This window comes from Dasypus novemcinctus, chromosome 29, assembly GCF_030445035.2.
Source record: "Dasypus novemcinctus isolate mDasNov1 chromosome 29, mDasNov1.1.hap2, whole genome shotgun sequence".
In the NCBI taxonomy this organism is placed as follows: Eukaryota; Metazoa; Chordata; class Mammalia; order Cingulata; family Dasypodidae; genus Dasypus; species Dasypus novemcinctus.
This window is the reverse complement of record NC_080701.1, coordinates 332,978-360,926: the sequence shown is the minus strand read 5'-3', so window position 1 is coordinate 360,926 and position 27,949 is coordinate 332,978. Positions and strand designations below refer to the sequence as shown.

Sequence of the window (27,949 nt, the reverse complement as noted above, 5' to 3'; positions counted from 1 at the left end):
ACTTTCTCTCTGGCTGTAGACCTGTGAAACTTAAAAAACAAATTATCTGCTTCCAATATACAAATGAGGCACAGACATCAAATATTCATTTGCATTACCGTAAGAAGAAATTGGGAGGGAAACAGTCTTGGGCCCCTAACAGTTCCAAAAACCTGCAGGGTACACACTCCATTAGATTTCCAAGTCTGAGATGATACTTTCTTCCTCTCCTTGGGGCCTGACGGGGGCCCACCCTTCCCAGTCTTGCCCAACGGCCATTTTCTTGGTTCCACCCTCATCAAGCATCTGGGTGGCGACCAAACCCCAGACCTCACCCTCTAAGAGCTCTGGGTGACGGTCACAATTTCCCCAATCTCTGGGGCAGAGCCTCCACCCCCTTAGTACAGTGAGGGGGCAGCAACGTTCTCCCTAATCTCTGGACTACAGGCCCAACCCCCTCCGAGCAGTGGGGTGGTGACCTGACCCTCCCCAGCCCCCGGGAGCGCACTCCACCCTCTTCACCTGTCGGGCAAGCTCGCCCTCTCTGTACAATGGGTCAGAGTCCTTCTCTTGGCTCAAGGAGCTGTCTTAATTCCAGGCCTTAGCTTCCATGGTTTTCCTCTTTAGACAGGCTGACAGTGGCTTTGTTCATACAGATCTCACAAAAAAGCTTGGTGGTTTGGCCTGCAGGAAGCAGGGGTCCAAGCCACCAGACAGTAAGACTTTCCACAGGTCCTTCCTAGGTAACTGCATTTCTAATCCGGACTTAAAAGTTCCAAGTTTAGTTAAGTCTTCACATGGGCCACTATCCTCTGGCCTCTTATTTTCCGGAAGCTTGGAATTCCTGGAATCAGTTTCTGGTTTGTGTCCAACAATTCAGTTCTCAGCTTATCTCTTTCCTCTTGCGTTTTGCTAAAAGTTGCAAAGACAAGCCAGGCTGCATGTTCCACATTTACTTTGGAAATCTCAGCTAAATGTCCAAGCTCATCGTTTTCAAATTTTGCCTTCCATCAAACTTCAGGGGCCAATTTTGCTAGGTTCTCTGAAACTTTAAAACATGGATCACCTTTCCTCCAGTTTCCAATAATAGTTTCATCATTTCCTTCCAAGGCTTCACTGGAAATAACTTCAGGGTTCATATTCCTATCAACAGTCTCTTCAAGGCAATCTAGGCCTTTCCTATCAAGCATCTCACAGTTCCTCCGAAAAACACCCCTTGCCCATTTATAAAACCATTCTAGCATGTTTGGTAATTGTAGCAGCACAACTCCACTCTCCTATTACCCATTTCTGTTTTAGTTTGCCAAAGGGCTGCCGATACAAAGTACCAGAAACCTATATGCTTTTATAAAGGATATTTATTTGGTGTAAAAGCTCACAGTTCCAGTCATGAAAAGTCTAACTCAAGGCACCATAAAAGGTGCTTTCTCATCAAAGTCAGCTACAGTCAATCCTGGCGTGTGGCCATGTGGTGAAGCAAGATGACTGCCGATCTCAGCAGAGGTCTCTCCTTCCCCTCCGAATCTTCTGTCTCTTGGAGCTCAGTTTTGAGCAACCAGGCACAAGGCTTGCCTCTTTCTGGGCCTCCTGTATTGGTCTCAGCTATACTGCCCTCCTCCCAAGTTCAGCTCGGAGCTAGCTGGCATGCAGCAGGGCTGGTCTCCTCTTGAGCTGATCTGTGGGTCCAGCCTCTTGCGGGCTTCATGCCTAAGCAATCCCATCTCACACACTGCAGAATCAAAGAGTCTGGCTCCTTTTCCTTCTATCTGTCTGAGTCGCTGTTATTCCCTTTATATCAGACCCAGCAAGAGAGCAGAGACTCAACATGAATCACACCCCACTGACATAATCCAGTCAAATGGGCTCGCACCCACAGGACAACATACTCCTTCTCTTCTGGGGATTCATAAAATAATCTCAAACTGCCACAGGCAGAATGTACTAAAGCTGAACAAATCTACACCCACAACCCAGCAATCCCACTCCCTCAGTATATACCTGTACTAATCAGCCAAAGGGGTGCTGATGCAAAAAAACCAGAAGCCTGCTGGCTTTTATAAAGGGTATTTATTTGGGGTAGGAGCTTACAGATACCAGGCCATACAGATACCATAAACCGTAGGTTACTTCCCTCACCAAAGTCTATTTCCACATGTTGGAGCAAGATGGCTGCCAACATCTGCCAGAGTTCAGGCCTCCTGGGTCCCCTCTCCCTGGGTCTTGCCTCTCTATTGGCTCAGGGTTCCTCTCTTTCCAGGGCTTGCTTCTCTCTGGGCTCAGGGTTCCCCTCTTCCCAGGACTTGCTTCTCTTTCCTCTGTGGGCTTACTTCCCAGGGCTCCAACTTAAAAGTCATCAAACTCCAACATGAAAACTCCAACATCAAAAACCTCCACAGGAAGCGGCTGTGCTCAACTGATTGGGCTCCCACCTACCACATGGGAGGCCCTGGGTTTGCTTCCCAGGGCCTCCTTGTGAAGGCGGGCTGGCCTGCGCCCACAGAGAGCTGGTGCAGCAAGATGACACAACAAGGGGAGACAAGCAGACAGAGAAGAACGTGCAGCAAATGGACACAGAGAGCAGACAGCAAGCAAGCGCCAAGGCGGGGGGGATAAATAAATAAATAAATCTTTAAAAAAACACAAAAACCCTCCAGCATCAAAAAGTTCCAACTCTGGGAAGCGGACTTGGCCCAAGGGATAGGGCGTCCATCTACCACATGGGAGGTCCACAGTTCAAACCCCGGGCCTCCTTGACCCGTGTGGAGCTGGCCCACGCGCAGTGCTGATGCGCGCAAGGAGTGCCCTGCCATGCAGGGGTGTCCCCCAACTCTGTCCTTTGCCATACCTTTTATCTGTGAGTCCCTACCCACCAAGGGGTGAGGATGGCCCAATCAAAGCCTTAATAATTTAATCATGCCCAGGTACAGACCAGTTTACAAACATAATCCAACATCTATTTTTGTACTCAAACAATGAAAAACCTTTGCAGCAATGAAAATGAATGCTCTGCAACTAAAACAACACTATGGATGAATCTCATGAACATAATGTTGAGTGAAAGAGGTCAGACACCGCAGAGTCCACACGTAGGATTCAATTCCTATGAAGTTCAGAAACAAGTACAACCAGTCTCTGCTGTTAGAATCAGGAAAGCAGTTACCTCTGGTGGGGGAGCACTGGCTTTAGAAGCTGGAGGGTACTGGTAATAGTCTCCTTTTTAGACTGGGTGCAAAGTACATGGGTGTGTTCAGTTTGTGAAACGGAGAAAAGTACGTTTACATATACTTTTCTGTATCAATATTATATTTCAATAAAGAGAGAGATAAATATAAAGACCAAAGTTGCATTGGGGATCTGGCATGGCTTGTGAAAACAGGAAGGAAACCAATAAGCTCTTACCTGTAAAAACTTATTTAATTGGTTCTTTGACTTTTCCATGAACTTTTGATCTATAGATTTGAAAGGCAGCTTGCTAAGAGAAGGCAATTGAACTTTTTTTAAAGAAGGGAAACACTGTGGGGAAAAAAAAGATCAAACGTTAGTATTTTGAAATTACATTTTAATTTTACAGATTTAAAGACCTTGAAAACCTATGTTCTAATCAGATTCAAAGACTCTGAAGGAAGGGGACATGTGATAGAAAAATAGCTAAATAAAGCCTATCCTCCACCCTACCAAGGCCTGGGAAATTGTGAAGCGAGGCTGACAAGGTGGAACAGCACAACAGACACAGAGGCACAATATCCTTGGTATGGAAACGTGGTTACAGGTTATTTACAACATCTCTGTAAATATGGTATCAACATTGACAAAAGAAGAGAAAGGAAAACTTGGGCTGTGGCTCTACTACTACTTTCAAAGGCAACACGCATACTATAAACATATTAATAGTGAATTACAACAGACTCCCCTGTGTGTGGATTAAGTCCCACACTCTGCCAGACACTATGCTGGAAGCTTGGCATGTGTTACTTCACCTTCGCAACAGTCCTATGAGTTGGGAATTACCATTCCTATTTTACATTATGAGAAAAATGAGGATCAGGATTAAAATCCAGGTCCATTTGATTTCAAAGTCTGGGTTCTTTTTGCCAATTCTCACACGACTCTGCCGGTCTGCTCCTCAGACACTGAGATCACAGTGGACTCTAAACACCTAGCCCCAGCCTCATATGCTTAGTAGAATCAACTGGCATGGAGGGAAGCACACTTGGCTCAATGGATAGAGCATCCCCCTACCACATGGAAGGTCCGCGGTTCAAACCCAGGGCCTCCTTGACCCGTGTGATGAGCTGGCCCACGAGCAGTGCTGATGCGCGCAAGGAGTGCCCTGCCACGCAGGGGTGTCCCCGCGTAGGGGAGCCCCACGTACAAGGAGTGCGCCCCGTAAGGACAGCCGCCCTGTGTGAAAAAAGCGCAGCCCGCCCAGGGGTGGCGCCACACACCTGGAGGGATGACGCAGCAAGATGACGCAACAAAAAGAGACACAGATTCCCAGTGCCGCTGCCAAGGATACACGCAGACACAGAAGAACACACAGCGAATGGACACAGAGAGCAGACAACTGGGGGAGGAGAGGAGGGAAGGGGAGAGAAATAAATAAATCTTTAAAAAAAAAAAACAAATGGCACAGAGAGGTCAACGAGCCTAGGCTGCGTGCCACAGCCTTCCTCCTACTGTGACCACACATGCAGCCAAGGGCCAGCAAGGGGCAGCACAACAAGGCCTACAGGCAGGGGGAACACAAGGAGGCTTAAGGGCAGCGGGAACACAACGAGGCCTAAGGGCAGGGGGAACACAAGGAGGCCTAAGGGCAGGGGCAGCACAATGAGGCCTAAGGGCAGGGGGAACACAACGAGGCCTAAGGGCAGGGGGAACACAACGAGGCCTAAGGGCAGGGGGAACACAACGAGGCCTAAGGGCAGGGGGAACACAACGAGGCCTAAGGGCAGGGGGAACACAACGAGGCCTAAGGGCAGCGGCTACACAAGGAGGCCTAAGGGCAGGGGGAACACAACGAGGCCTAAGGGCAGCGGCTACACAAGGAGGCCTAAGGGCAGGGGCAGCACAAGGAGGCCTAAGGGCAGCGGTAACGAGTGCAGGCAGGTCCTTCAGAAGGTGGAAGAGTCCTGCACAGCCCACTGAAGCATCACAAGGACAAGGGGATTTATCCAAGAAGGGTCTATAAATCAGGGCTCAGATGTAGGTTAGAACTTTAGAGAAATGAAAGAGGTAGTGAGAGTTGAAGATGAAAATCATCAGGGACCTGAAAAGGTGCTTCCTGTCACAGTTGTTAGAGGACAGGCTCTTTCAAAACATGAAAACGTGACTGGAAATAGCAAGGGTAAGGGAGTTCATTGATGGGGAAAGACGATAATGAGACAGACAGACATGGATTTATCATGTATTTTCCTTCTAATGCTTCAGTTAACTGTTGATTTTCTAAGTATATTTTATTTTTCAAGGACAATTTCTTTCCAAATCTTCCCTAAATTCCTTTTCCTCCTTCCTTCTGTTTTGATCAGTAACTAGAATGAGGCTAAACTTTGGCTTCACAATGGTTTGTCACAGGGTAAACAGGGCATATTTCTGGAGTAGCAATTTTATTCAACAATTTTAGGAAACATTTATTCTTATATTAAGATAAATATATATTTTTTACACACGGCTGGGGTGACCACAGTCTTTCAGAGATACATTGTATTATTACATTCACTTTGGGCCACCATCCTTTAAAAAGGTGTTAAAGAAGTTATAGCAGTCAGAAGAGAGTCACTAAAAGGGTTTTTAAAAAGGTTAAAGGAGACAGGCATATTTCATTTACAAAATTATAAGATTTTACTAGTATCACTTCATTCTGAGAAGAGGAAAATATACCAAAATTAAAGAAAAGTGATTGAAGACCTTTTTAATTGCTTGGGTAAAGGGCAGTTATCTCCAGTAGAAGGAGAATTAGCGCAAGACGAGGAGATGGGAAGGCTAGTGAATTGAAGGGAAGGCAGTCTGGATTCTGCTCCTGGTTTGGCCACTACGGCAAGTCGATTTTTCAAAAACTTTATGGATCAGTTCCCCTCATTATCAAATAAAAAGAATAACCTGGAGTAGTGCTTTTAAACATTTTTAACTAAAACTCACAGTAGGAAATACATTTCACATTGAAACCCAAAACTTACACACATGTATATGTCTACTTAAATATAATATATGCACGTGTATATAACTAAAACTTCTACAAACAATGCTCATTACAACCATTATTTTTACCATCACTACTAGTACTAACAAAAACCACAATGTTGATTATGTGACCGTCTGCTTGCGTTCATTTTCTTCCCTTGATTAAGGCCCACAACCACCTCATGGCATTAGGTGGGGGGTACTATTATCCGTATTTTCTTGATGAGGAACCCGAGGCAAGTTCCAGGTCACGGCGCCCAAAAGAGGCAGAGCTGGGACATGAGCTCCAGCAGCCTGGCGTGAACCTGGCCTCCCGCGGCCACACGCGGCTGACTCCTGGCAATCTGCGCTGCGCTCCCAAGGGGTCCGTTCTCTACCTACTGTTATAACCGTAAGTGACGTCACTACCCACTAATGGACACAACTGGCAGCTTCAAAATCACAGCCCTGGGTGCTCCTGGGCCCCTTCCAGCTTGGGAGTCCACAGCACCGTACTATAAAGATCAGACAGTTATCTGCTGTGAAGCAGGTAGAACAGGCCGAGTAAACTTCCAATGTCAGCTTCCCTATCTGTGAGAATCGAAATGAGCTCATGCTGGTAACCCCACGACCGCTCACTAGCGCACACACCTGGTAAACCCCATGACCGCTCACTAGTACAGGTACCTGGTAACCCCACGACCGCTCACTAGTTCACATACCTGGTAACCCCACAACCGCTCACTAGTACACACACCTGGTAACCCCACAACCGCTCACTAGTGCACACACCTGGTAACCCCACAACCGCTCACTAGCACACGCATCTGGTAACCCCACGACCGCTCACTAGCGCACACACCTGGTAACCCCACGACCGCTCACTAGTGCACACACCTGGTAAACCCCATGACCGCTCACTAGTACAGGTACCTGGTAACCCCACGACCGCTCACTAGTGCACACACCTGGTAACCCCACAACCGCTCACTAGTACACACACCTGGTAACCCCACGACCGCTCACTAGTATACACACCTCGCTAAGTTTCCGATGTAGATTCTGAAACTCGCTGAGCCTTCGGGGGACGGTCCAGTGCTTTGTCTCAACTCCTCCAACTTCCTGCAAGGTCACCATGACCAAGTAACAGGGCATTTGCTCACCATTCTCCTCCATAACCTTGAAAAGAAAACAGCCTGGTGAGCAGACGTGGTGGACAGGATTCCAAGACCTCCCCCGAGATTCCACTCCACACTAAAACAGGAGATTATCCAGGTGGGGCTAAACTAATTGCACGAACCTTTTAAAAGCAGAGTTTTCTCTCAAGTATCAAGAGGATCACAGAGAGCCCCAGCGCAAGAAGGACTTGGCGTGGGGTGCTGGCTCAGGGGCGGAGGGCGACACGGAAGGCCTGAGAGCCACCCAGCTGATGGGCCCGTCCCACAGCCTCAAGGACCTGCGCTGTCAGAGGCTGCGAGCTTGGACATGGGCGTTCCCAGAGGCTCAGACTCGGTCTGGCAACATCTACGTTCAGCCTGCGACCCACCAGGCTGAGAGCCAGCCATGCTGCCAGATTGATTCTACCTACAAAAAAGAGCTCCTAGGTGGGTGCCGTTTTAAACCATCAAGTTCGTGTTAACTTTATGTAGCAAGAGAAAACTAATACTACCAACTTAACATCCTAGCTGTGTTTTCTTGAAAAAACAAATTAACAACAAGCCAACAGGTTTTGGACACACCAGAACCTCTCTCGGAGAGGGCTGTTTCCCCAGTTTAACTTCAGGGATGTAATTCCATGTCCCAACTTAGACAATTCGCACGTGCACGTGCAAATACAGCATCACAATTCAGAATAGGCCACTTTTTAAAAAATAAATAGCTAAGAGAATACACTGAATTTGAGCCTCAATTAGTTCATAACAGCATTAGAAAGAGTCACTAGAAAGGAGGAGAGACAAGATTTGCTGCGCTCCCTGGACAGTCCTGGACGGCAGGCCCGCAATCCCCACCGAGAGGACGGGGAGGTGGGCCCTTTTCTAGGGTCGCACACTGTGTCACTGACCCCTCAGCGTCACAGCTCAGGAAACTGACAAGACTGCAGCAGCCCAGGACGCATGGCGGTGGGGTCTCGGCGGGCAGGTGGCTCCTGTTTCCATTTCCTTCATCTTTTCAGTGCCCACGGGGCACAGAAAGCGCCTGAGTAACAAAGGGGTTTCAGAGCCCAGGGTCTGGTGAGGGCTTTTTCTTTCTTTTTAAAATCCGCCTTTGAAAGGTCATTCTAATACACTGGGACGTCAGAGCCACTCCAGGCAGAGCTAGGAGGGGACGTCCTTCTACCTCTGGCATCACACAGCCCTGAGCCTGCCCAAGGAGGACAACTGCACCTGGACTGTGGGTTTCTGTGCACCAGGCCAAGGTGGCACGGCGCCTGACCCGACCCACCCTTCCCCTCAAGCAGGCATAAATCCTGAGCCAGCCTAACGGGAGCGCCAGCTACATGCTAAGGGCCTTGGTTAAGCTCCCGCGTAATGGCATGCTCTCACCGTAGCTCTTGGGGACCATGTGTGTTTCTCTGACTAACCCAGACATGAATTTAAGGTTGTGAACTTTACGCCCTGAAGAGCATCAAGCCACTGGTGCTTGAAAGGCAATGACGAGTGAAAAGAGAAGGGGACAGATGGGCTCTTGCCAGTCTCAGGAGCTGAGCATCAGACAGACCCTTTGCAGGAACAGGAAACACGGACAGCGCCGTGCACGGGATCTAACAGGGGCGGGACTTGGCCCGGGTGTTCCATGACTGAGACGGGGGCACGTGGCAAAGAAGGAGCCGTGAGCAGTAACAGTGCAGACACCTAAAACATTATTTTTATAGACAAAGGAAAGGGATACAGTATATTCTGTAAACTGTTATCCTATATCCCTCAAAGAAAAGCAAAAACTTTCTAACTGAAAGGATTCAGAATTAATTGTTGCTAAAATTTGAGCAATTGAAGTCATAGAAGGATGGAACAAACAGAAACGAATTTAAAAATTTTCATCTCCAAATTTTAAAAAGTCCTTTAAATCCTACTTCGACTCTCAGTGGAAAAATAAATTGGAAACTCAAGGACATTTTAACTGCTTTCCTATCCCAAATGTGATAGGCAGTGACAACTCTCCGCATGGAGCAGAGCGGGAGCAGGTCCATTCCAGGCAGCCTGTAGAGCTCCCAAGCAGGGGACAGCGTGACTTCGGGTGGAGAGCGGCCCATGTGCCCACGAGGAGGACAACACGTTTTCTATTAATCTGAATTTCCCAGGGCAAAATCCTATCCCATCAGACCAAACTTGTAAAATAAACTGAGGGAAGCGGACTTGGCCCAGTGGTTAGGGCATCCATCTACCACATGGGAGGTCCGCGGTTCAAACCCCGGGCCTCCTTGACCCGTGTGGAGCTGACCCATGCGCAGTGCTGATGTGTGCAAGGAGTGCCCTGCCACGCAGGGGTGTCCCCTGTGTAGGGGAGCCCCACGCGCAAGGAGTGCGCCCTGTAAGGAGAGCCGCCCAGCGCGAAAGAAAGTGCAGCCTGCCCAGGAATGGTGCTGCCCACATGGAGAGCTGACAAGCAAGATGACGCAACAAAAAGAGACACAGATTCCCGTGCCGCTGACAACAACAGAAGCGGACAAAGAAAAACACGCAGCAAATGGACACAGAGAGCAGACAACTGGGGCGGGGGTAGGGGCAGGGGGGAAAGGGGAGAGAAATTTTAAAAAATAAATAAATCTTAAAAATAAGTAAATAAAATAAAATAAAATAAAATAGAATAAAATAAATCGAGAGGAAAAGCAGGCAAACCGACCTCCCCGCTGGTGACGGAGGCTCTCCACATGCCGAGGTGCTCGCACCACCAGTCTGTCCTCGCCATGTGCAGCTGTAGGTCCAAGCGCTCCTTCTCCATAAGGGTTATCTCCTCCTTCAACTTGGAAACAATCTGCCACAGGGAAAACATCCTGGGGGTGAGGGAGCACCCTGGATCTCCTCCAGAGAAGCCTCGAGGGGTGCAGCTCTGCCCCCGCTGTCCTACAAGGCTCTCCTGCCGCAGGAGCCTGCAGGAAGCACGCCCTGTCCTGGTCGTTACCCTGCGCTCCCTCAACACGGTTCGTTTTCACCCGCGGAGCTCCAGCTCCACAATCAGCACTCTGCTCCGTGCCTGCAGGTGCCGGCCTCCGGGTTTCACCGCGACCGGCTGGCCGCAGGCATCAGTGCCATTCACGGCTCTGAGAGTCTTCCTGGCTCATGATTTACTGTCGGTATTAACCTAGAATCCGACAATTTGCTCTAGACTCACAAACTCTGCAGAGAAGAAAATGTAATCTAGGAGGAAGATTCCAGGAAATCAAGTTAGAAGACTACACCTCCAGCAGCAAACGACACTGCTGGCGTGGACGCCAGCGAGAGGGAGGAGTGGGTTTGGGTGAGGCTGAAGGTCAGCAACCCCCGGCTTTCTTTGTGGAGGGAAGACGTCTCCCCTGTATGCACACATGGGAAAACGACCTGATTCATAATTAGATATTTAATCCAGAAGTCCTTCTATAACAGGATTTCTTGGTGTTTGTTAATTGCCAGATTACCAAAACTCTTTAAACATGAATCCAGCCTTAGGTTAAAAAATTAACTAGTTATTCAATATCATACTTTATTTTTACCAACATGAAAGATTACAAAAGGAGCACGATCTCTCCTTCCCTCCTGCCGACCCTCAGCGTCCTGTGCACAGTGGCCACAGACAGACGTGTGATGAGGTGCAGATGGCCTCGGCTGTAATCAAATTAGTGCTCAAACTAAGTCAAAATACCAGTGAATCTCTCCAAAGTTCTTGGTAATTTTTTCATATAACTGTAGCATAGAATGAATATTTATGTCATACTTTAAATTCTTTTTAGAAGGCCAAGAAATAGCTTTCAACCAAACAATGAACCAAATAGAAAATAACAAAATTCTCTAATCACTTTTCTTATTACTATTACTATTATTTTAATTTTTAACGAGATTAATCCTGATAAATGAAACAACTCTTCTTAAGAAACAGATTGTATTGCAGATACTGACTTTCCACCTGCCAGCTCACTCGATTTCTCCCTGCTTCCCGAGTTCTAAACTTACCAGGGGAGAATGGACTTCTTTCTTCCTTACGACCCCCCGAAACCTGGCTGCTCCCACAGCGGAGCGCCCTTCCAACCATTCCACGGGCTCTCCCAGCTCCGTGCAACGAGGACGACTAACAGATCGCACACCTGGGCAGGGCTTTCTTCTTCAGTGGTTTCCTTTTTAAACAAACCCACTGGTTTAGCTACACAATAGCTGGATTAAAAATGAATAGCTATTTTAACAGTAAATTTTTTTAACAGGCTATTAAGTTGTTTTCCTTATGTATTGTTTCAGACATAGTCTACAAAAGCATCCGAATGTCCAAGAAGTGCAAGATGGTCCAAGAGGGTTGAGCAGACTCACAGAAAACCCAACACTGCTTACAGAAATTACTTTGCTCAATGTTACTTTCCTGTTGGCCTGCTTACAACTCTCACACACACTTTCGGAACCTCCAAAAGAAACCAATTTGGCAAACGAAAGAGTGTCATCCATACCTCTTTGTTGAATTCAAAGTGACATACACAGAAAGCAAAAAAGTACACCATATCTTGGATTTGAAAAATGCCAATTAGTGAAATCCTATTTACATTTTTAAATTTTCAAATTCTGTCAAGTTTTAGCTAACTATTTATTTCCTGCATAATTCTGTGAGGTTCTCTATATTATACTCACAGCATTTCAAAGAAAAAAAAAAATGAATCTTTAACTTACTTCCAAAAATGATTTGGCACAGAAGGAAACTGCCCACTTTCCCCAAAGGTTCTTCAAGCCAAACACAAAGAAAACAGGTACTCACAGTTGATGATTGGGAAAGAACCCAAAACCATGAGATTAAAGACAAGTCTTTTTCTAATTCTATACTGTAAGCAAAAAAACACAAAACAATGGAACTTGCTCACAGTTAAAATTATTTTTAAAGAAACCATAAAACTTCTCAGCATAAACTGAAGACTACTATTTATCAAATTAGACAAATAGAAACGTTTAAAGACAATCAGCAAAATCGTTACCTTCTTGTCAGGTTTTGGTGCGTTTTGAATAGAACTTAGAGCTTGCCTTTTGTAGTCAAGTTTCTCAGTTAGTTCTCGTAGTTTATTTACAGCAAAGCTGGCTTGCTCCTTAACCTGACTGGTGCCTTCATCTAGAGATTCCTCACCAGCCTCGGCCCCCTGGCCCTGCGGGAAAAGTCACACGAGGCGCCTGATGAAGACACAGTATCAGGAGATGTTAGTATCACACAGATCCTGTATCATGCAGTCGACTGCTCCAAAGCACTCGGTTCCAGGAGGGGCGGACGGGAAGAGCCGTGAACAAAGAGCGCTCAGAGGGGCCTTCTGGGGGATGCAGGAGGAGAGGTGGAGGGCTCACTACTCCAGAATGAGCGCAAGGACAGGTGGAGACCACAAACTGCTCTGGAGCTCAGGACACCAGGGAGGGCGACCACCACCCAGAAGAGAGGCGCAGAGGGAAGGCGCCCCTGCTGGCCCTCCCACCCCCCGAGCAAAGAAGAAGGCGTCCTCCGGATGGAGGGGGTGCAGGGGTCCCTTCCCCAGGGAAAAGGGGAGGCAGGGACACAGCCTACAGCAAGTCCAGATTCTGGCCAGTGAGCCTGGTCTGCGCTGCAGGGGTCGCGCTCCTCCAGGGGTGGGGCTGGTGTGCCCTGAGCCCCAGGGAGCTAAAGGTGAGGTGCTTCTCATACTCCCCCTGCTGCCCCCGGCTGGATGCCAAGGAGGCACGGGGGGAAGTGCCGCAGGCTGAGGGGCACCACCCACCTGCGGGAGGAAGCGCCCTGAACGACTCCCCAGCACCTGGGGGCCGAGCTGAGAGGCCTGCCCGGGAGCGCCATCTGCTGGCCAGACCAGGAAAGTGCGTGAAAAGGTAAAAATAAGTAACAGGCAAGCAAGTGCCTTCACTGCCCCCTCTCCAAGGCCCTCTGGAAACTGGCCTGCACACCGTTACTGGGTCCTTAGACCTGGTTTGAGCAGTTAAACAAGGGCAATCCTAAGATTTAAAGCAAGTTGAAACGAGACTCAAAGAACAGTGGTGGCACACAGCTACTTAACAGTAAATCCCGAGGCAAGAGAGAAAAACTGAACATCAGAGTAAACTCAGCATCAGAACCAGGTGCCTAGACATCAGGAAAAAACACAAGCCCTACAAAGAATAAGTAGTATACAACTCAGGCAAATGAACAAGTAAATCAACACTGAATGTTGATGGGTTAAACTCCCCAATCAAAAGACAGGGGCTGGCAGAATGGATAGGAAAACATGAGCCACGCATATGCTGTCTGCAGGAGGCTCCCCTTAGACCCCAGGATGCCAACAGACTGAAAATGAAAGGTTGGAGAAAGATATTTCATGCAGACACTAATCAGAAGAGAGCAGGGGGTAGTTCTAGTGTCAGACAAAACAGACTTTAAATGCAAAAAAAAAAGTGATAAGAGATGCAGAAGGCCATTATATATTGAGAAAAGGGACAATCCACCAGGAAGGAGTAATAGACATATGTATGTACCTCACCAGGGTGCCCCAAAAAAACTGAGGCAAAGTCTGGCAAAATTGAAAGGAGAGAGATATGTCTCTACAGTAATAGCTGGATACTTCAACATGCCACTCACATCATTAGACAGAACAACTAGACTGACGATCAACAAGGAAACAGAGAACTTGAACAATATGATTAACAAGCTGGACTTGACAGAACACTGCAACCCAAATCAGCAGTCCAAATGCTCACGGGCTTTTCTCCAAGGCAGACCACATACTGGGCCATAAACAGTCCTCAATAAATTTGGGAAGACTGAAATTATACAAAGTACCCTTTCTGATCATGATGAAGTGAAACTGAAACTCAATAACAGGCAGGAAAGGAGAAAATTCACAAATATATGGGACACTAAACAACATACTCCTAAACAAGCAGTGGGGCAAAGAAACTGCAGGCGAAATTAGTAGATATCTTGACACAAATGGCAAGAACACAACTTACCAACTTATTAAAACTTACAGGATACAGTGAAGATAGTGCTGAGAAGGAAATTTAGATCTATAAAAGACTTATTAAAGAAGAAATGCTAAAATCAAAGACCTAACTGAATACCTGCAGAAACTAGAAAAAGAATAGCAAATCAATCCCAAAGCAAACATTAAGAAATAACAAGAACAAAGATTACAGCAGAAATAAGTAAAACTGATAACAAAAGTACAATAGAGAAAATCAACAAAAGTTGGTCCTTTGAGAAGATCAATAAAATTGACAAACCCTTAAGTAGATTAACATAACAAAACAAAACAAAGCAAAAAGAGAGAGAAGATGAAAATAAATAAAATCAGGAATGGAAGGGGGGGATATTACAACTGACCACACAGAAATAAAAATATACAAGAATATTATGAAAAACTACATGCCAACAAACTAAACAACCCAGATGAAATGGACAAATCCCTGGGAAAACACAAACAACTTACATCAACTCCACAAGAAAATACAGGAACTCAATAAACCAATCACAAGTCAAGAGTCATCAAAACTCTTCAAAGAGAAGTCCAGGACCAGATGGATTCACTGGTGAATTCTATCAAACATTTCGAGACTTACTATCAATCCTGTTTAAACTCTTCCAAAAAAACTGGTGAGGAGGAAAAATTACCCAACACATTTTATGAAGCCAACATCACACTAATACCAAGGCCAGATAAAGATACTACAAGAAAAGAAAAGTACAGACCAATATATCTAATGAACATAGGTGAAAATTTCTCAACAAAATACTTTCACATCGAATCCAACAGCATGTTAAAAGAATTATATGCCATGATCAAGTGCATTTTATTCCTGTTATGCAAGGGTGGTTCAACATAAGAAAATCAATTAATGCAATACACATTAACAAACTAAAGGGAAAAAACTACATGATCATCTTGATTGATGCAGAAAAGGCATTCGACAAATCCAGCATCCTTTCTTGATAAAAACACTTCAAAACACAGGTATAGAAGGAAAGTTCTTCAACATAATAAAGGGCATATATGAAAAATCCACAGCCAACATTGTACTCAATGGCGAGAAGTTCAAAGTTTTCCCTCTAAGATCAGGAACAAGAAAGACAAGGATTCCCACATTTGCCACTGGCATTCAACATTGTGCTAGAAGTTTTAGCCAGAGCAATTAGACAAGGGGGAAAAAAAGCCCACATGGAAAAGAGGAAGTAAAACTCTCCCTATTAGCAGATGATGTGATTCTACATTTAGAAAATTCTGAAATATCTACAATAAAGCTATTAGAGCCAATAAATGAGTTCAGCATAGTAGCAGAATACAAGTTCAACACGCAAAAATCAGTGGTATTTGGATACACCAGTAATTAGCAAGTTGAGGAGGAAATCGAGAAAAAAAAAATCATTTACAATAGCAACAAAAAGACCAAACTATTTAGGAATTAATTTAATTAGGAATGCAAAAGCACAGATCTGTATTAAGAAAATTACAAAACACTGCCACAAGAAATCGAAGAGTTTCAGTTTCAGTAGATACTTCAGATTTACCTAAGCAATATCATACACAATTATACAGTAGTCAGGTGTCATTAACACCAGATGACACCACCCCAAAAGGCACCTCTACACCATCCAGAGTAACACTTGGGTAGTTTTGCCCAAACCTTGGACACATAGTTTGCCCTTGGGTATCTTGCTGATAGGCAAAGTGAGCTTCGGCTCATATATATTCCCAAAAGCAACTTCACCCAACAGGATCAAGACTACAGAGTCCTCTGGGACGTGTGGCAGTGGTTGGCACTCTTAGGCAAAATAGACTGCTTTACCAAACATGTAGCCTGTCACGGGCACTTCAGGTGGAGCTATACAGAGACCCTGGACAAGATGCTGACGAAGGTGATGATCCTGGTCCCGAGCCACAGCAGCCTTCGTGATGGAGCTGCTGCAGGGCTTGTAGCGCTGGCCCTCCCCTCCACGCTCCACCCTAAGGACATCCACCACCTCCGAGTCGCAGGCACTGTGTTCTTACAGACCTTAGCGTCTTCAGAATCTCTGTCCACCATTTTAATGTCAGCTTTGGACTGGTCATCATTGACATTGAGGGGGTCTCTGCTGCCATCCTCAGACCCACCCAAGCAGACTGTAGGCCACCTTGACGTCCAGCAGGTTTTCCAGCATTTCACCTTGGCCTGCACGCCATCTGCATTGTTCAGAAGTGGAGGCTTCTTCACCCCAAGGTTTTGGGGGGTCAGGGTACAGAAGTGATTCAAGAGGTCCAGGATCTCGGAGTCCTGGTGCCCTGGGACACTGCCTGCTGGACCTTGCCGAGGATGGAGGAGGCAGCACGGATCTGCCATTTGCTCAGCTTTCCCAAGCGCATCTTCTGAAGGTCCATCTCCTACTCCACCATGGCTTTCTTCAGACCTTCCACCAAATATCATCTTTATGAGATCCCGATCTGGCTTGGGGAGCATGCACTTGGAGCTAGGATTTAAAGTCAGCTTCTCCTCTGCCTCTTCATCCTGGCTGTAATCAGTCTCCAAGGGTAGACTTTTTGGGGATATTCAGTGAAATTTTTAGAGTCCCAGTCATTCCCAGTTTTTCTTCATGTAATTTCACCAAGTGTTCAGTGGCAACTTCCTTGGACAGCATCTGCTCCAGCTTGCTGCCACGCCATGCTATGCTGCTTGCTGAATATGCAGCCTGCGTTCTTTGTCCTCCTCCAGAAGTTGCAGCTTATAATAGGAGTCGGTTCCTTTAACGATGTCCACCAGGCTGAGAGTGCCCTGAAGACCCTCCCACCCTGTCTACAGCATGTGCAGTATTCCAGGTCAGAACCAGGAGCGGAGCTGCTCTTTGAGTTAGTTTCATCCTCATTTCAGATTTGTTGATACTTTTCTCCTTGACAGGGCCCTTGCTTCCCTTAGACAGCGTGGCTGAATTCCCTCTTTTTAAATTTTTTTTTTAAAGATTTTATTTATTTCTCTCCCCTTTCCCCACATTGGCTGCTCTCTGTGTCCATTCGCTGTGTGTTCTTCTGTGCCCAGTTGCACCCTCGGTGGCACTGGGAAACTGCATCTCTTTTTTGTTGCATCATCTTGCTGAGTCAGCTGTCTGTGTGTGCGGCACCACTCCTAGGCATGCTGTGCTTTTTCATGCAGGGTGGCTCTCCTTGCGAGGCGCACTCCTTGCGCTGGTGGCCAGCTTACCACACAGGTCAGGAGGCCCTGGGGATCAAACCCTGGACCCTCCATATGGTAGGTGGATGCTCTATCAGTTGAGCCACGTCCGCTTCCCTAAAGATTAATTTTAATTTTTTAAAATTTCTCTCCCCTTCCCCCCCCCACCCCAGTTGTCTGTTCTCTGTGTCCATTTGCTGCATCTTCTTCTTTGTCCGCTTCTGTTGTCAGTGGCATGGGAATCTGTGTTTCTTCTGTTGTATCATCTCGTTTGTGTCAGCTCTCCGTGTGTGCGGCACCACTCCTGGGCAGGCTGAACTTTCTTTCGTGCTGGACGGCTCTCCTTACGGGGTGCTACTCCTTGCATGTGGGGCTCCCCTACGGAGGGACACCCCTGTGTGGCACAGCACTCCTTGCGTGCATCAACAATGCGCAAGGGCCAGCTCCACACGGGTCAAGGAGGCCCGGGGTTTGAACCGCGGACCTCCCATGTGGTAGACGGATGCCCTAACCACTGGGCCAAGTCTGCTTCCCTAATTTTTTTACTTTATTTATTTTAATTTATTCCCCACCCCTTCTCCAGATGGTTCTCTTGTCTGTCTGCTCCTTGTTTGCTCGCCTTCTCCAGAAACCAAATCCAGGACCTCCCACATGGGAGGTGAAATGCCAAGGGTCTAAGCTACATCCGCTCCCTTGACTTCCCTCTTGAGGCCACTTCTTCAACAGATTCCGTCTTCACCTCGGCCCCTTGGGGGACAAGATGTGTGCTGAGAACAGCTTCTGAAGTCTCTGAGTTGTGGCGGAGACATCATGGACTCTTACCTTCATAAATCCTAAAGCTCATAAAAGTCAGTAACAATAAATGAGATAAAGCATGTGGAACTTTCCAAAATAACCTAGTACACTTCAAGAAAAAAAAAATTCAGGTATAGGCTGAGCAAGGTTTCATTTGGAGCACTGTGCTTTCATCTGTTTCTAAACTCCACAATATTTCCTATAACTTCTCCCACAATTCCTTCCTCATCTCATTTTATCCCTTCTCTATTCTGGGACTGAACTATGGTCCTACTGGTTGTCTCAGTTGGTTGAAGCTACAAATATGTCCCGTCCTTCCCATTTCAGGAGTCAAACGGGGCGTGTCTAAGAAGACAGAGGGCAGGGAGTCCCCGACTCAATGCTGGCAGGGAAACCACGCTGGTCAGAGGACAAAGAGGGGAACAAAGAAGGGCAAAGAAGTTACCAGCAGCAAAAATGTAATTCAAGCTGGCTTTTTATTCTGCCCAGGTCCTGTATATTGAAGGGCACACCCAAGATGCTCACCTAAGGATATTCGAAGCTCATTCACTGAAAAGGGAAAAGAAATTCATGGGACTCACCATTTCGTCTTTGTTGGAAACCAACTGTGAGATGTGTTTTTCCTCTTCTTTTCTCATCAATTTCTCATACATGTCACTGACAATAAATGAAGGATAATATCTATCCTTTAGGATCTCATAAACATCTCCCTGGATTTTGAAGAACACCTCAATACCTTTATTTCCTACAAGGCATTGCTGGATTTCTTTGTAAAGTGATTTTTCCACAGATATTTCTTTGCTCTCTACAAAGAAATTTTGATAAATTTCACCAACTTTCTGTGGAATTTCATTCTGAAAAGATAAGAAGATGGAAAAAGACAATGGTAAGGGCTATCATCTCTGAGGGAGATGATTTCCCTGTGAATTCTCCGCATTTTAAGGCTGGAAGGAAGACACCTAGAATAAAGACTAGCACTTGCACACCAACATGAGCTTTTGTATCCACATTCTGGCCAAGGAGTTAAGGTGAGAGCCTGAAAAAACTAGCTCCTTAAAATGAACATTTCATATGGAACAGTTAAGATCTGTAATGCTAATTTTTTAATGCTGGAGGGAAAGGAACGAGGATGACGATAGTTCTCTTCCTGCAATAAATTCTTTTTCATGCCAATTCCACAAAAATACAATGTATCAAATGAATTCAATTTGACTTTTTATCTAACATAAATATTTGGAGGTGCCATTTTTCACCCCAGAAAGTCAATCTAATAATTGCACTATTTAGGAAAAGAAAAAATATTCTTTAGAATGACTCTTATTACATGATAATCAAGCTTATTATCAGACAGCTTTAGCCATAGACATTATGCTTAGGTCATCTCGATCCGATTTAAAAATGCAAACATCTCTTCTGATTAAAATTTTTACATTTCCTTTAGAGCATCTCATTAACTCTAGGAGTGTTATGCAAAGATTTCAACAGCAGAAAAAACAAAGACGCACAACTTAACGAATACTGCAAGTTTAACAAACATCCCAGAACTTTTAAATCCAAGTAAGTGCTGCTAGGTCAAAACATATCTGTCTGAGGAGGTTATATGTTCATAGTCCACTGAAGTTTTTCAAATTGGCATCAGTAGTTTAGGAAAACTTTTTATACTGCTCTTCACAATATTCCTTTGAGAAGCCAAAAGTCACCTGGAGTCAAGCCTGGTGAATGAAATGAGTGACAAAGTTTGCAAATACAATATTGGGTAAAATGAGGAAATTTGTAGCTTGTAAGTGAAGAATGAAAGACATTCTTACAGAGAAATTTAAAACTACGAGACTGGATTTATTGTCTTACAAACATAGTCTGTGATGTATTTTAAATTGATATTCTGTTCCAGACACCCTCATATGGGAAAATGCAAATGACTAATTCAACATATGAAATGTTCTTTGTGTTTTAATAAACCTCTTAAAATATGTTGATGTAATAAACATGTCACGTATGTATCACATTATACATATTACGTATGTTTATAGATATATACATATATATTTCTTTAACTCTGAATTACTAAGAACTTGCTAAGTGCAAAACACAATGCTTTATGTTGGGTTCTTATTTTAAGAGGCATCCATAACCAAAAATAATTTTGTTCCTTGAAGCAATACTATTTTAAACGAAACAAAAGAAGAATGGTGAAAAAATACACATTATATTTAAAATGGGAAGGTTCTGAAGCTGTGATATAGGTGACAGACCAAATTTATTAAACTAGCAATGTGGATACGTACGTGCTTTTTTTATACTTGCTTTCACGAACAACTACTTGGAACTAAATTCAATCTTCTGGTATATTTATAAATCTTTTTTCCCCTTGACTACATATTTCAAAAGCATTTTCTGTAAAAATAAAATCTTGTTTTATTTACCATTACAGGCTAAGTACATAATGCCAATATCTTAATTGGTTTAAAATATTTTAATATATATTGTATATCATATTTCTTCAGTTTAAAAAAATACATTGCCTAACATGCAAGTTTTCATTAGAGAGATTAATAGTCTTTTCAGCCTATATGTATTACCTTGTTAGCATTCTTTAAATATTCCACAGACTCCCAAAAACTAATCAGAACTCTCTTGTCCATCCTTTCCATATAAATTCGAAAGTACTCTCGGTAAATTGTGTTGTTCAAGATATCTTCAAATTGAAGTATCTATTAAGGAAATTTAAGTAAAAGTTACCAAAAAAAATTAATGCTAATTTTAAATATCAGTTGCTTTAATTTCCAAAGGATTAATTTCTACATGCAGGAAAAAATGGCTCATTTTTTAAGGTCACAGTCTATGAAATACAGCATACTCAGTAAATCAAAATATCTTTTTCTGCACCTTTCTAACTTTTAAGTGGAATATAGCTTACTGGATATTCAAAATGCATATATTTGGAAAAAAAAATACCCTTTGCTACTAATCATTCATTCAACAAATATTTATTTTGCATCTACTCTGTATAAGGCAAACTTCTAAGAAATGAGCCAAATAAAAACCCCTGCCTTAATGAGATTCTATTCTAAAAGCAATAGGTGCTAAAAGAAAAATTCTAAAGTATAAAAAAACCAGGAAGCCAGTTTCTAATAATTTTGGCATTTTTGCCTCCCATCTTGTTTTTATACAGCTGGGGAGATCTATAAATGATTCCATATCCTGTTTTTTTTTTGTTTGAAATATCACATTCATTAAAAATCCTTTTGTAAGCACCTTATTAATTGGTCTATGACATTCCATTGTGTGAATCTACAGACACTAACTCAACTGCTTATATGCTGTTGAACACTAACAGGTGTTTATTATTTTGCATGATTCACTTTTTTTAATACTGAAAGAAAAATAAGAACCAACCTATTTGAAGACATAGTGGGAACAATCTTCATTACAGACTGCCATAATGTGAGAAAGCAGATGACCATAATAATAATTCATTATAAAATTAATTAGGAGAAATGCCTCAAATTAATTTAGGAGGAATATGCGGTCCATAGAGTTATGAATTACTAATAAGAAAGGACATCTGTAAAAACAGAGCTCAATGTAATTAAGAGAAAATTATATTTTGAGATTATTGAAATTAATATCATGTCAATTGGAAATTTTTCAGAAATGTTAGCAGTAAAAACTTCCTAAAACCAAGTACATATGACCCATGCACATTCAACTCTTCTGCCATTGACAATAAATCTTCACTTAATCAGGTTAGCAGCAGAAAGGGGCAGTTTTATAACAACTCCTTAGTAGCTAATTAAAGGAGACAGCCATCCCTTACTGCAGAACATTAATACTTAGTTTCCGTAAATATTTCAGAACATTATTATTTAGTTAGTTTACTAATTTTGGTACATCTGAGGGGTTCCATAAACCCTCCAGTGAATCATTTTGAAACACAAGTCCTAACTGGACATGCTCCAAAGAGCTTTGAAGAAAGCCATATCAACTGTGGTGAGGGATGACAAAACACTCAGAATGCTTTTTAATTACACAAGTTGTAGGTTTACAGAAAAATCATACACAAAGCACAGAATTCCCATATACCTCCCTGCAACCACACATAGTATTCACCATATTTATAGTGTGGTTATACTGAAGGTACTGTTGTTATACTGAAGAAACAATATTAATACAATTTTACTATCAATTATAGCCCACACTTTATACTAGGGTCCACCGTTCATGATGTACTGGGTCCTATGGTTTTAAAAATATTTTTTAATTTAAAAAAATTTTATTGAAATATATCATTCATACATGAACATGGTTTTAAAAATTTTTAATTAAAAAATGTTATTGAAATATTCATACATGAACATACATAAACAGTAAGTATACAGTAAAAAGTGTGACTGTTTTTTTAAAATTTTTATTCTAGTAAAATACATAAAACCAAAAATTTCCCATATATTTAACCACTTTCAAATACATACTTTAATGATGTTAATTACAGTCAAAATATTGTGCAAGTATCACCACCATCCATTATTAAATTTTTTCTATCACTCCAAACAAAAACTCGGTACTAATTAAACATTAACTCCCCATTGCCTAACCCCACTCCAGCCTTGGTAACCTGTATTTTAATTTCTGACTCTACACATTTACATATTCTAATTATTTAGTGTGAGTTCTTACAATATTTGCCCTTCTTTGTCTGCATTTTATTCAACATTATGTCCTCAAAGTTCATCGATGTTAGAGACTGTATCATAACTTCATTCCTTCTTTTAGCTGAATAATATTCCATTGTATGTATGTACCACATTTTGTTTACCATTGTTTACCAGCTGAAGAACACTTGGGTTATGTCCATCTTTCAGCAACTGTGGATGAAGCCACTGTGAGCACCCACGTGCAAATACTTGTTCGAGTTTCTGCTTTCAAAACACTTGGGTATAATAGTGGGATGGGTGGGTGATAATGGTAATTGTATCCTTAATTTTCTGAGGAACAGCCAAATTGTTTTCCACAGCAGCTGCACCATTTTACATCCTCACATAACAATGAACAAGTGTTACTATTCCTCCATATCCTCTCTAACACTTGTTATATTCTGTTTGTTTGCATTATTAATAGCAGCCATTCCAGTCAGTGGGAAATGGTATCTTATCGTGGTTTTGAATAACATTTTCCTAATGGCTAATCTTTTCATGTGCTTATTGGCCATTTTTATATCTTCTAGGAAGTAATGTCTACTCAAGCCTTTTGCCCACTTTTTAATTGGGTTGTCTGTCTTTCCACTTTTGAACTACAGCATTTCTGTATAATAAACCTTTAACAGATATGGGGTTTCCAAATATTTTCTCCAAATCTATATGCTGCATTTTTCCTTTTATGATAAAGTTCTTTGATGCGCAAAAGTTTTTTAATTTTGATTAATTCCTATTTAGCTATTTCTCATTGTGTTGCTCAAGCTTATGGTGTAAGGTCTAAGAAACCAAATGCCTTACATAAGAGCCTCTGACCCACTGATAGTTTAAGAATGTATTGTTGGTTTCAATACATTTGTAAATTTCTCCCTTAGTCACAAATTTTTTTTAAAGATCTTTTTTTTAATCTCTCCCCTCCCCCCCCACCCCCAGCTGTCTGCTCTCTGTGTTCATTCTCTCTGTGTTCTTCTATGACCGCTTCTATCCTTATCAGTGACACCGGGAATCTGTGTTTCTTCTTGTTGCGTCATCTTGTTGTTGTGTCAGCTCTCTGTGTGTGCGGCACCCTTCTTGGGCAGGCTGCACTTTCTTTCGCGCTGGGCGGCTCTCCTTATGGGGCGAACTCTTAACGTGTGGGACTCCCCTAGGTGGGGACACCACCTGCGTGGCACGGCACTCCTTGCGCGCATTAGCACTGCGCGTGGGCCAGCTCCGCACGGGTCAAGAAGGCCGGGATTTGAACCACAGACCTCCCAAGTGGTAGGCGGACGCCCTATCCATTGGGACAAATCCACTTCCCAGCCACAAATTTTTGATTTCCAGCTTCATTCCATTATGCTCAGAGAAGGTGCTTTGTATAATTTCAATCTTTTTAAATTTATTGAGGTGTTTTGTGGAACAACCTGTGGTCTCTCCTGGAGGAAAGTCCATTGGCACTTGAGTGTGTAATCTGCTGATTTGGAATGCAGTGTTCTGTATATGTCTATCAGGTCCAGCTCGTTTTATCATGTTGTTCAAGTTCTCTGTTTCCTTGTTGTCAGTCTAGTTGTTCTATTAATAAATTAATGGCATGTTGAAGTATCCAACTATTATTGTAGAGACATCTCTCTCTCCTTTCAGTTTTGACAGACTTTGCCTCAGTTTTTTGGGGCACCCTGGTAAGGTACATACATACTTATGTCTATTACTCCTTCCTGGTGGATTGTCCCTTTTCTCAATATATAATGGCCTTCTGCATCTCTTATCACTTTTTTTTTTGCATTTAAAGTCTGTTTTGTCTGACACTAGAACTACCCCCTGCTCTCTTCTGATTAGTGTCTGCATGAAATATCTTTCTCCAACCTTTCATTTTCAGTCTGTTGGCATCCTGGGGTCTAAGGGGAGCCTCCTGCAGACAGCATATGCGTGGCTCATGTTTTCCTATCCATTCTGCCAGCCCCTGTCTTTTGATTGGGGAGTTTAACCCATCAACATTCAGTGTTATTACTGTAAAGGCATTATGTACTTCAGACATTTTATCCTTTGGCTTTCATATGTCATATCTTATTTTGTCCACCTTTTTACCTTTTTGGTCACCCTTTCTAAGTCTGCACCTCTGCACTGTACTCCAAGCCTCTCTCTCTCGTCTTGTCTTTTCTGGCTGCAGAACTCCCTTCAATGTTCTCTGCAGAGCTGGATTCTTGTTGACACACTCTCTGGGTTTCTGTTTTATCTGTAAATATTTTAAACTTGCTCCATATTTGAAGGAGGGTTTTTCCAGATAAAGAATTGTTGGCTGCCAGTTTTTCTGTTTCGGTACCTTCGTTATATCATACCACTGCCTTCTCATCTCCTTGGTTTCTGAGAGAGTTCTACACTAAATCTTAATGGACATCCCCTGTATGTGATGTTTACCTTCTCCTATGCTGCTTCAGAATTTTCTCTTTATCTTTGGCATTTAGCATTCTGAATAATCTATGTCTTGGTGTAGGTCTATTTGGATTTATTCTAATTGGAGTACGCTGTGCTTCCTGGACACGTACATTCCTGTCTTTCATGAGAGCTGGGAAATTTTTGAACATTATTTCTTCAAATAACTCTTTCTGCCCCTTTCCACATCTCCTCTCCATTTGGCACTCCCACCACATATTTTGGCATGCTTCCTGCTATCATTCAGCTCCTTCAGCCTCTGCTTACTTTTTCCATTCTTTTCTCTTTTCAGTTTCAGTTGTTTTGTCCTCTGTGTCACTGATTCTTTCTTCCATGATTTCAAATCTGTTATATCCTTCTATTGTTTTTAATCTCACTTACTGTCTTTCATTCTCATAAGCTCTGTTATTGTTCTGTCCAAGGTTTCAAAGTTGTCTTTGTGCTCACTCACTGTCTTCTTAATGGCTTTATTTCTTCAGCCGTGTTGTCCTTCCATGCTATGATTTGATTTAGGGGATTTGCATGAACCTCATAGATGAGTTGTGTCAAGTCCTGTGTCTCATCTGGAGCTTTTACTTGTTCATTTGCCTGAGTTGTATACTACTTATTCTTTGTAGGGCTTGTGTTTTTTCCTGATGTCTAGGCACCTGGTTCTGATGCTGAGTTTACTCTGATGTTCAGTTTTTCTCTCTTGCCTAGGGATTTACTGTTAAGTAGCTGTGTGTCCACCACTGTTCTTTGAGTCTCGTTTCAACTTGCTTTAAATCTTAGGATTGCCCTTGTTTAACTGCTCAAACCAGGTCTAAGGACCCAGTAACGGTGTGCAGGCCAGTTTCCAGAGGGCCTTGAAGAGGGGGCAGTGAAGGCACCTGCTTGCCTGTTACTTATTTTTACCTTTTCACGCACTTTCCTGGTCTGGCCAGCAGATGGCGCTCCCGGGCAGGCCTCTCAGCTCGGCCCCCAGGTGCTGGGGAGTCGTTCAGGGCGCTTCCTCCCGCAGGTGGGTGGTGGGGTGCAGAAGCCACGTCCTCGGGGCGGGCCAAGGCCCCAAACCGACTTTCTCAGAATATTCTCTCCCCTCAGCCTGCGGCACTTCCCCCCGTGCCTCCTTGGCATCCAGCCGGAGGCAGCAGGGGGAGTATGAGAAGCACCTTACCTTTAGCTCCCTGGGGCTCAGGGCACACCAGCCCCATCCCTGGAGGAGCGCGACCCCTGCAGCGCAGACCAGGCTCACTGGCCAGAATCTGGACTTGCTGTAGGCTGTGTCCCTGCCTCCCCTTTTCCCTGGGGAAGGGGACCCCTGCACCCCTGCCGCCCAAAGCTGCTGCAGTCTGCAGACTGTTGTTTGCTCAGTGGTAGGGAGTGTGCACCGCTGCTGCTTCTGCAGCTCTACTGGAGGGATTTCTCAGCCAGCGGAAGCTCCTTTCCTCTGCCCCTCTCTCTTCTGGGTGGTGTCACCTTCCCCTTGTGTCCTGAGCCCCAGAGCAGCCCTCAGAGAGTCTCTGCCTCCCTCCAGCTATTTGTTCTGGGAGAGAAGTGATCCCTCTGCCTCTCTAACCCTCCACCTCCCCTTATATAAGACCCTGAAGATGCTTGTCTACTTCTGTAAGACAGTCTGTTTTATCAGTCCACCAAGAGGGCAGGGACTCAACCCTACGTGCCCTAATGATGTGCTCAAATCAAGGCCCTAATCTTGAGTCAATCAAGTATTCATAAAGTCCTTGAATTTAAATTAAAGGGTATCATGCCCAGAGAAGCAGACCAGTTTACAAATATAATCAATATCTCTTTTTAGAATTCATAAATAATATCTAACTGCCACAGGGACTAAGTCCCAGAATTAACACTTTAAAATACTAAAATGTATACTGTCCAACAAGAGATGATAAGACAAACAGAAAATGATGGTCCATCCAAGAGTCAGAGGTAAAAGCTCAGAAACTATCAATCAAGAGGAGATTTTGGACATACTGGACAAAGACTTTTAAGAAAATGATACACAATATGCTTAAGGAGTTAAAGAACACAGAGATAATATGATAAAAGAACTAAACCTAAGAGACATATACAGAACATTGCACCCCAAAACAGCTGGATATACATTCTTCTCAAGTACTCATGTACTCTCCAGGAGAATAGACTACATGTTAGGTCATAAACAGATCTCGATAAATTTTAAAATACTGAAATTATACAAAGCACTCTCTCTGAACATAACAGAATAAAGCCGGAAATCAACACCAGGCAGAAAAAGGGAAAATTCACAAATATATGGAGATTAAACAACACACTATTAAATAATCAATGGGTCAAAGAAGATATTGCAAGAGAAATCAATAAATATCTGGATATGAATGAAAATGAGAACACACACCTAAAACCTGGGAAATGGATGTGGCTCAACTGATAAAACATCCACCTACCATACAGGAGGTCCAGGGTTCGATTCCCAGGGCCTCCTGGCCCGTGTGATGAGCTGGCCCATGCGCAGTGCTGCTGCACACGAGGAGTGCTGTGCCACACAGGAGTGCCCCATGTGCAAGGAGAGCCACCCCACGTGAAAAAACAGAGCCCGCCCAGGAGTGGCACTGCACACACACAGAACTGACG

General features: G+C 43.8%; 1 protein-coding gene and 1 pseudogene across 6 annotated transcripts in view; both read right to left on the bottom strand.

The window, feature by feature from the left end:
- Window positions 1-27,949, bottom strand: part of SNX25 (sorting nexin 25) — a 175,889-nt gene that overhangs the window by 12,532 nt on the left and 135,408 nt on the right. For 3 of the 6 annotated variants that reach the window (XM_071212559.1, XM_058289873.2, XM_058289872.2), the window contains 6 exons: window positions 20,819-20,950; window positions 18,821-19,093; window positions 12,278-12,442; window positions 9,976-10,107; window positions 7,174-7,314; window positions 3,379-3,492 (listed from right to left, as the gene is read on the bottom strand). In XM_071212559.1, coding sequence (XP_071068660.1) covers window positions 3,379-3,492; window positions 7,174-7,314; window positions 9,976-10,107; window positions 12,278-12,442; window positions 18,821-19,093; window positions 20,819-20,950 — 957 coding nt within the window. The remainder of the gene's footprint in view (window positions 1-3,378; window positions 3,493-7,173; window positions 7,315-9,975; window positions 10,108-12,277; window positions 12,443-18,820; window positions 19,094-20,818; window positions 20,951-27,949) is intronic. The other 3 variants (XM_058289875.2, XM_058289874.2, XM_058289876.2) reach the window with 2 other exon arrangements.
- On the bottom strand, window positions 15,625-18,253 carry LOC139437849 (poly [ADP-ribose] polymerase 1 pseudogene; annotated as a pseudogene).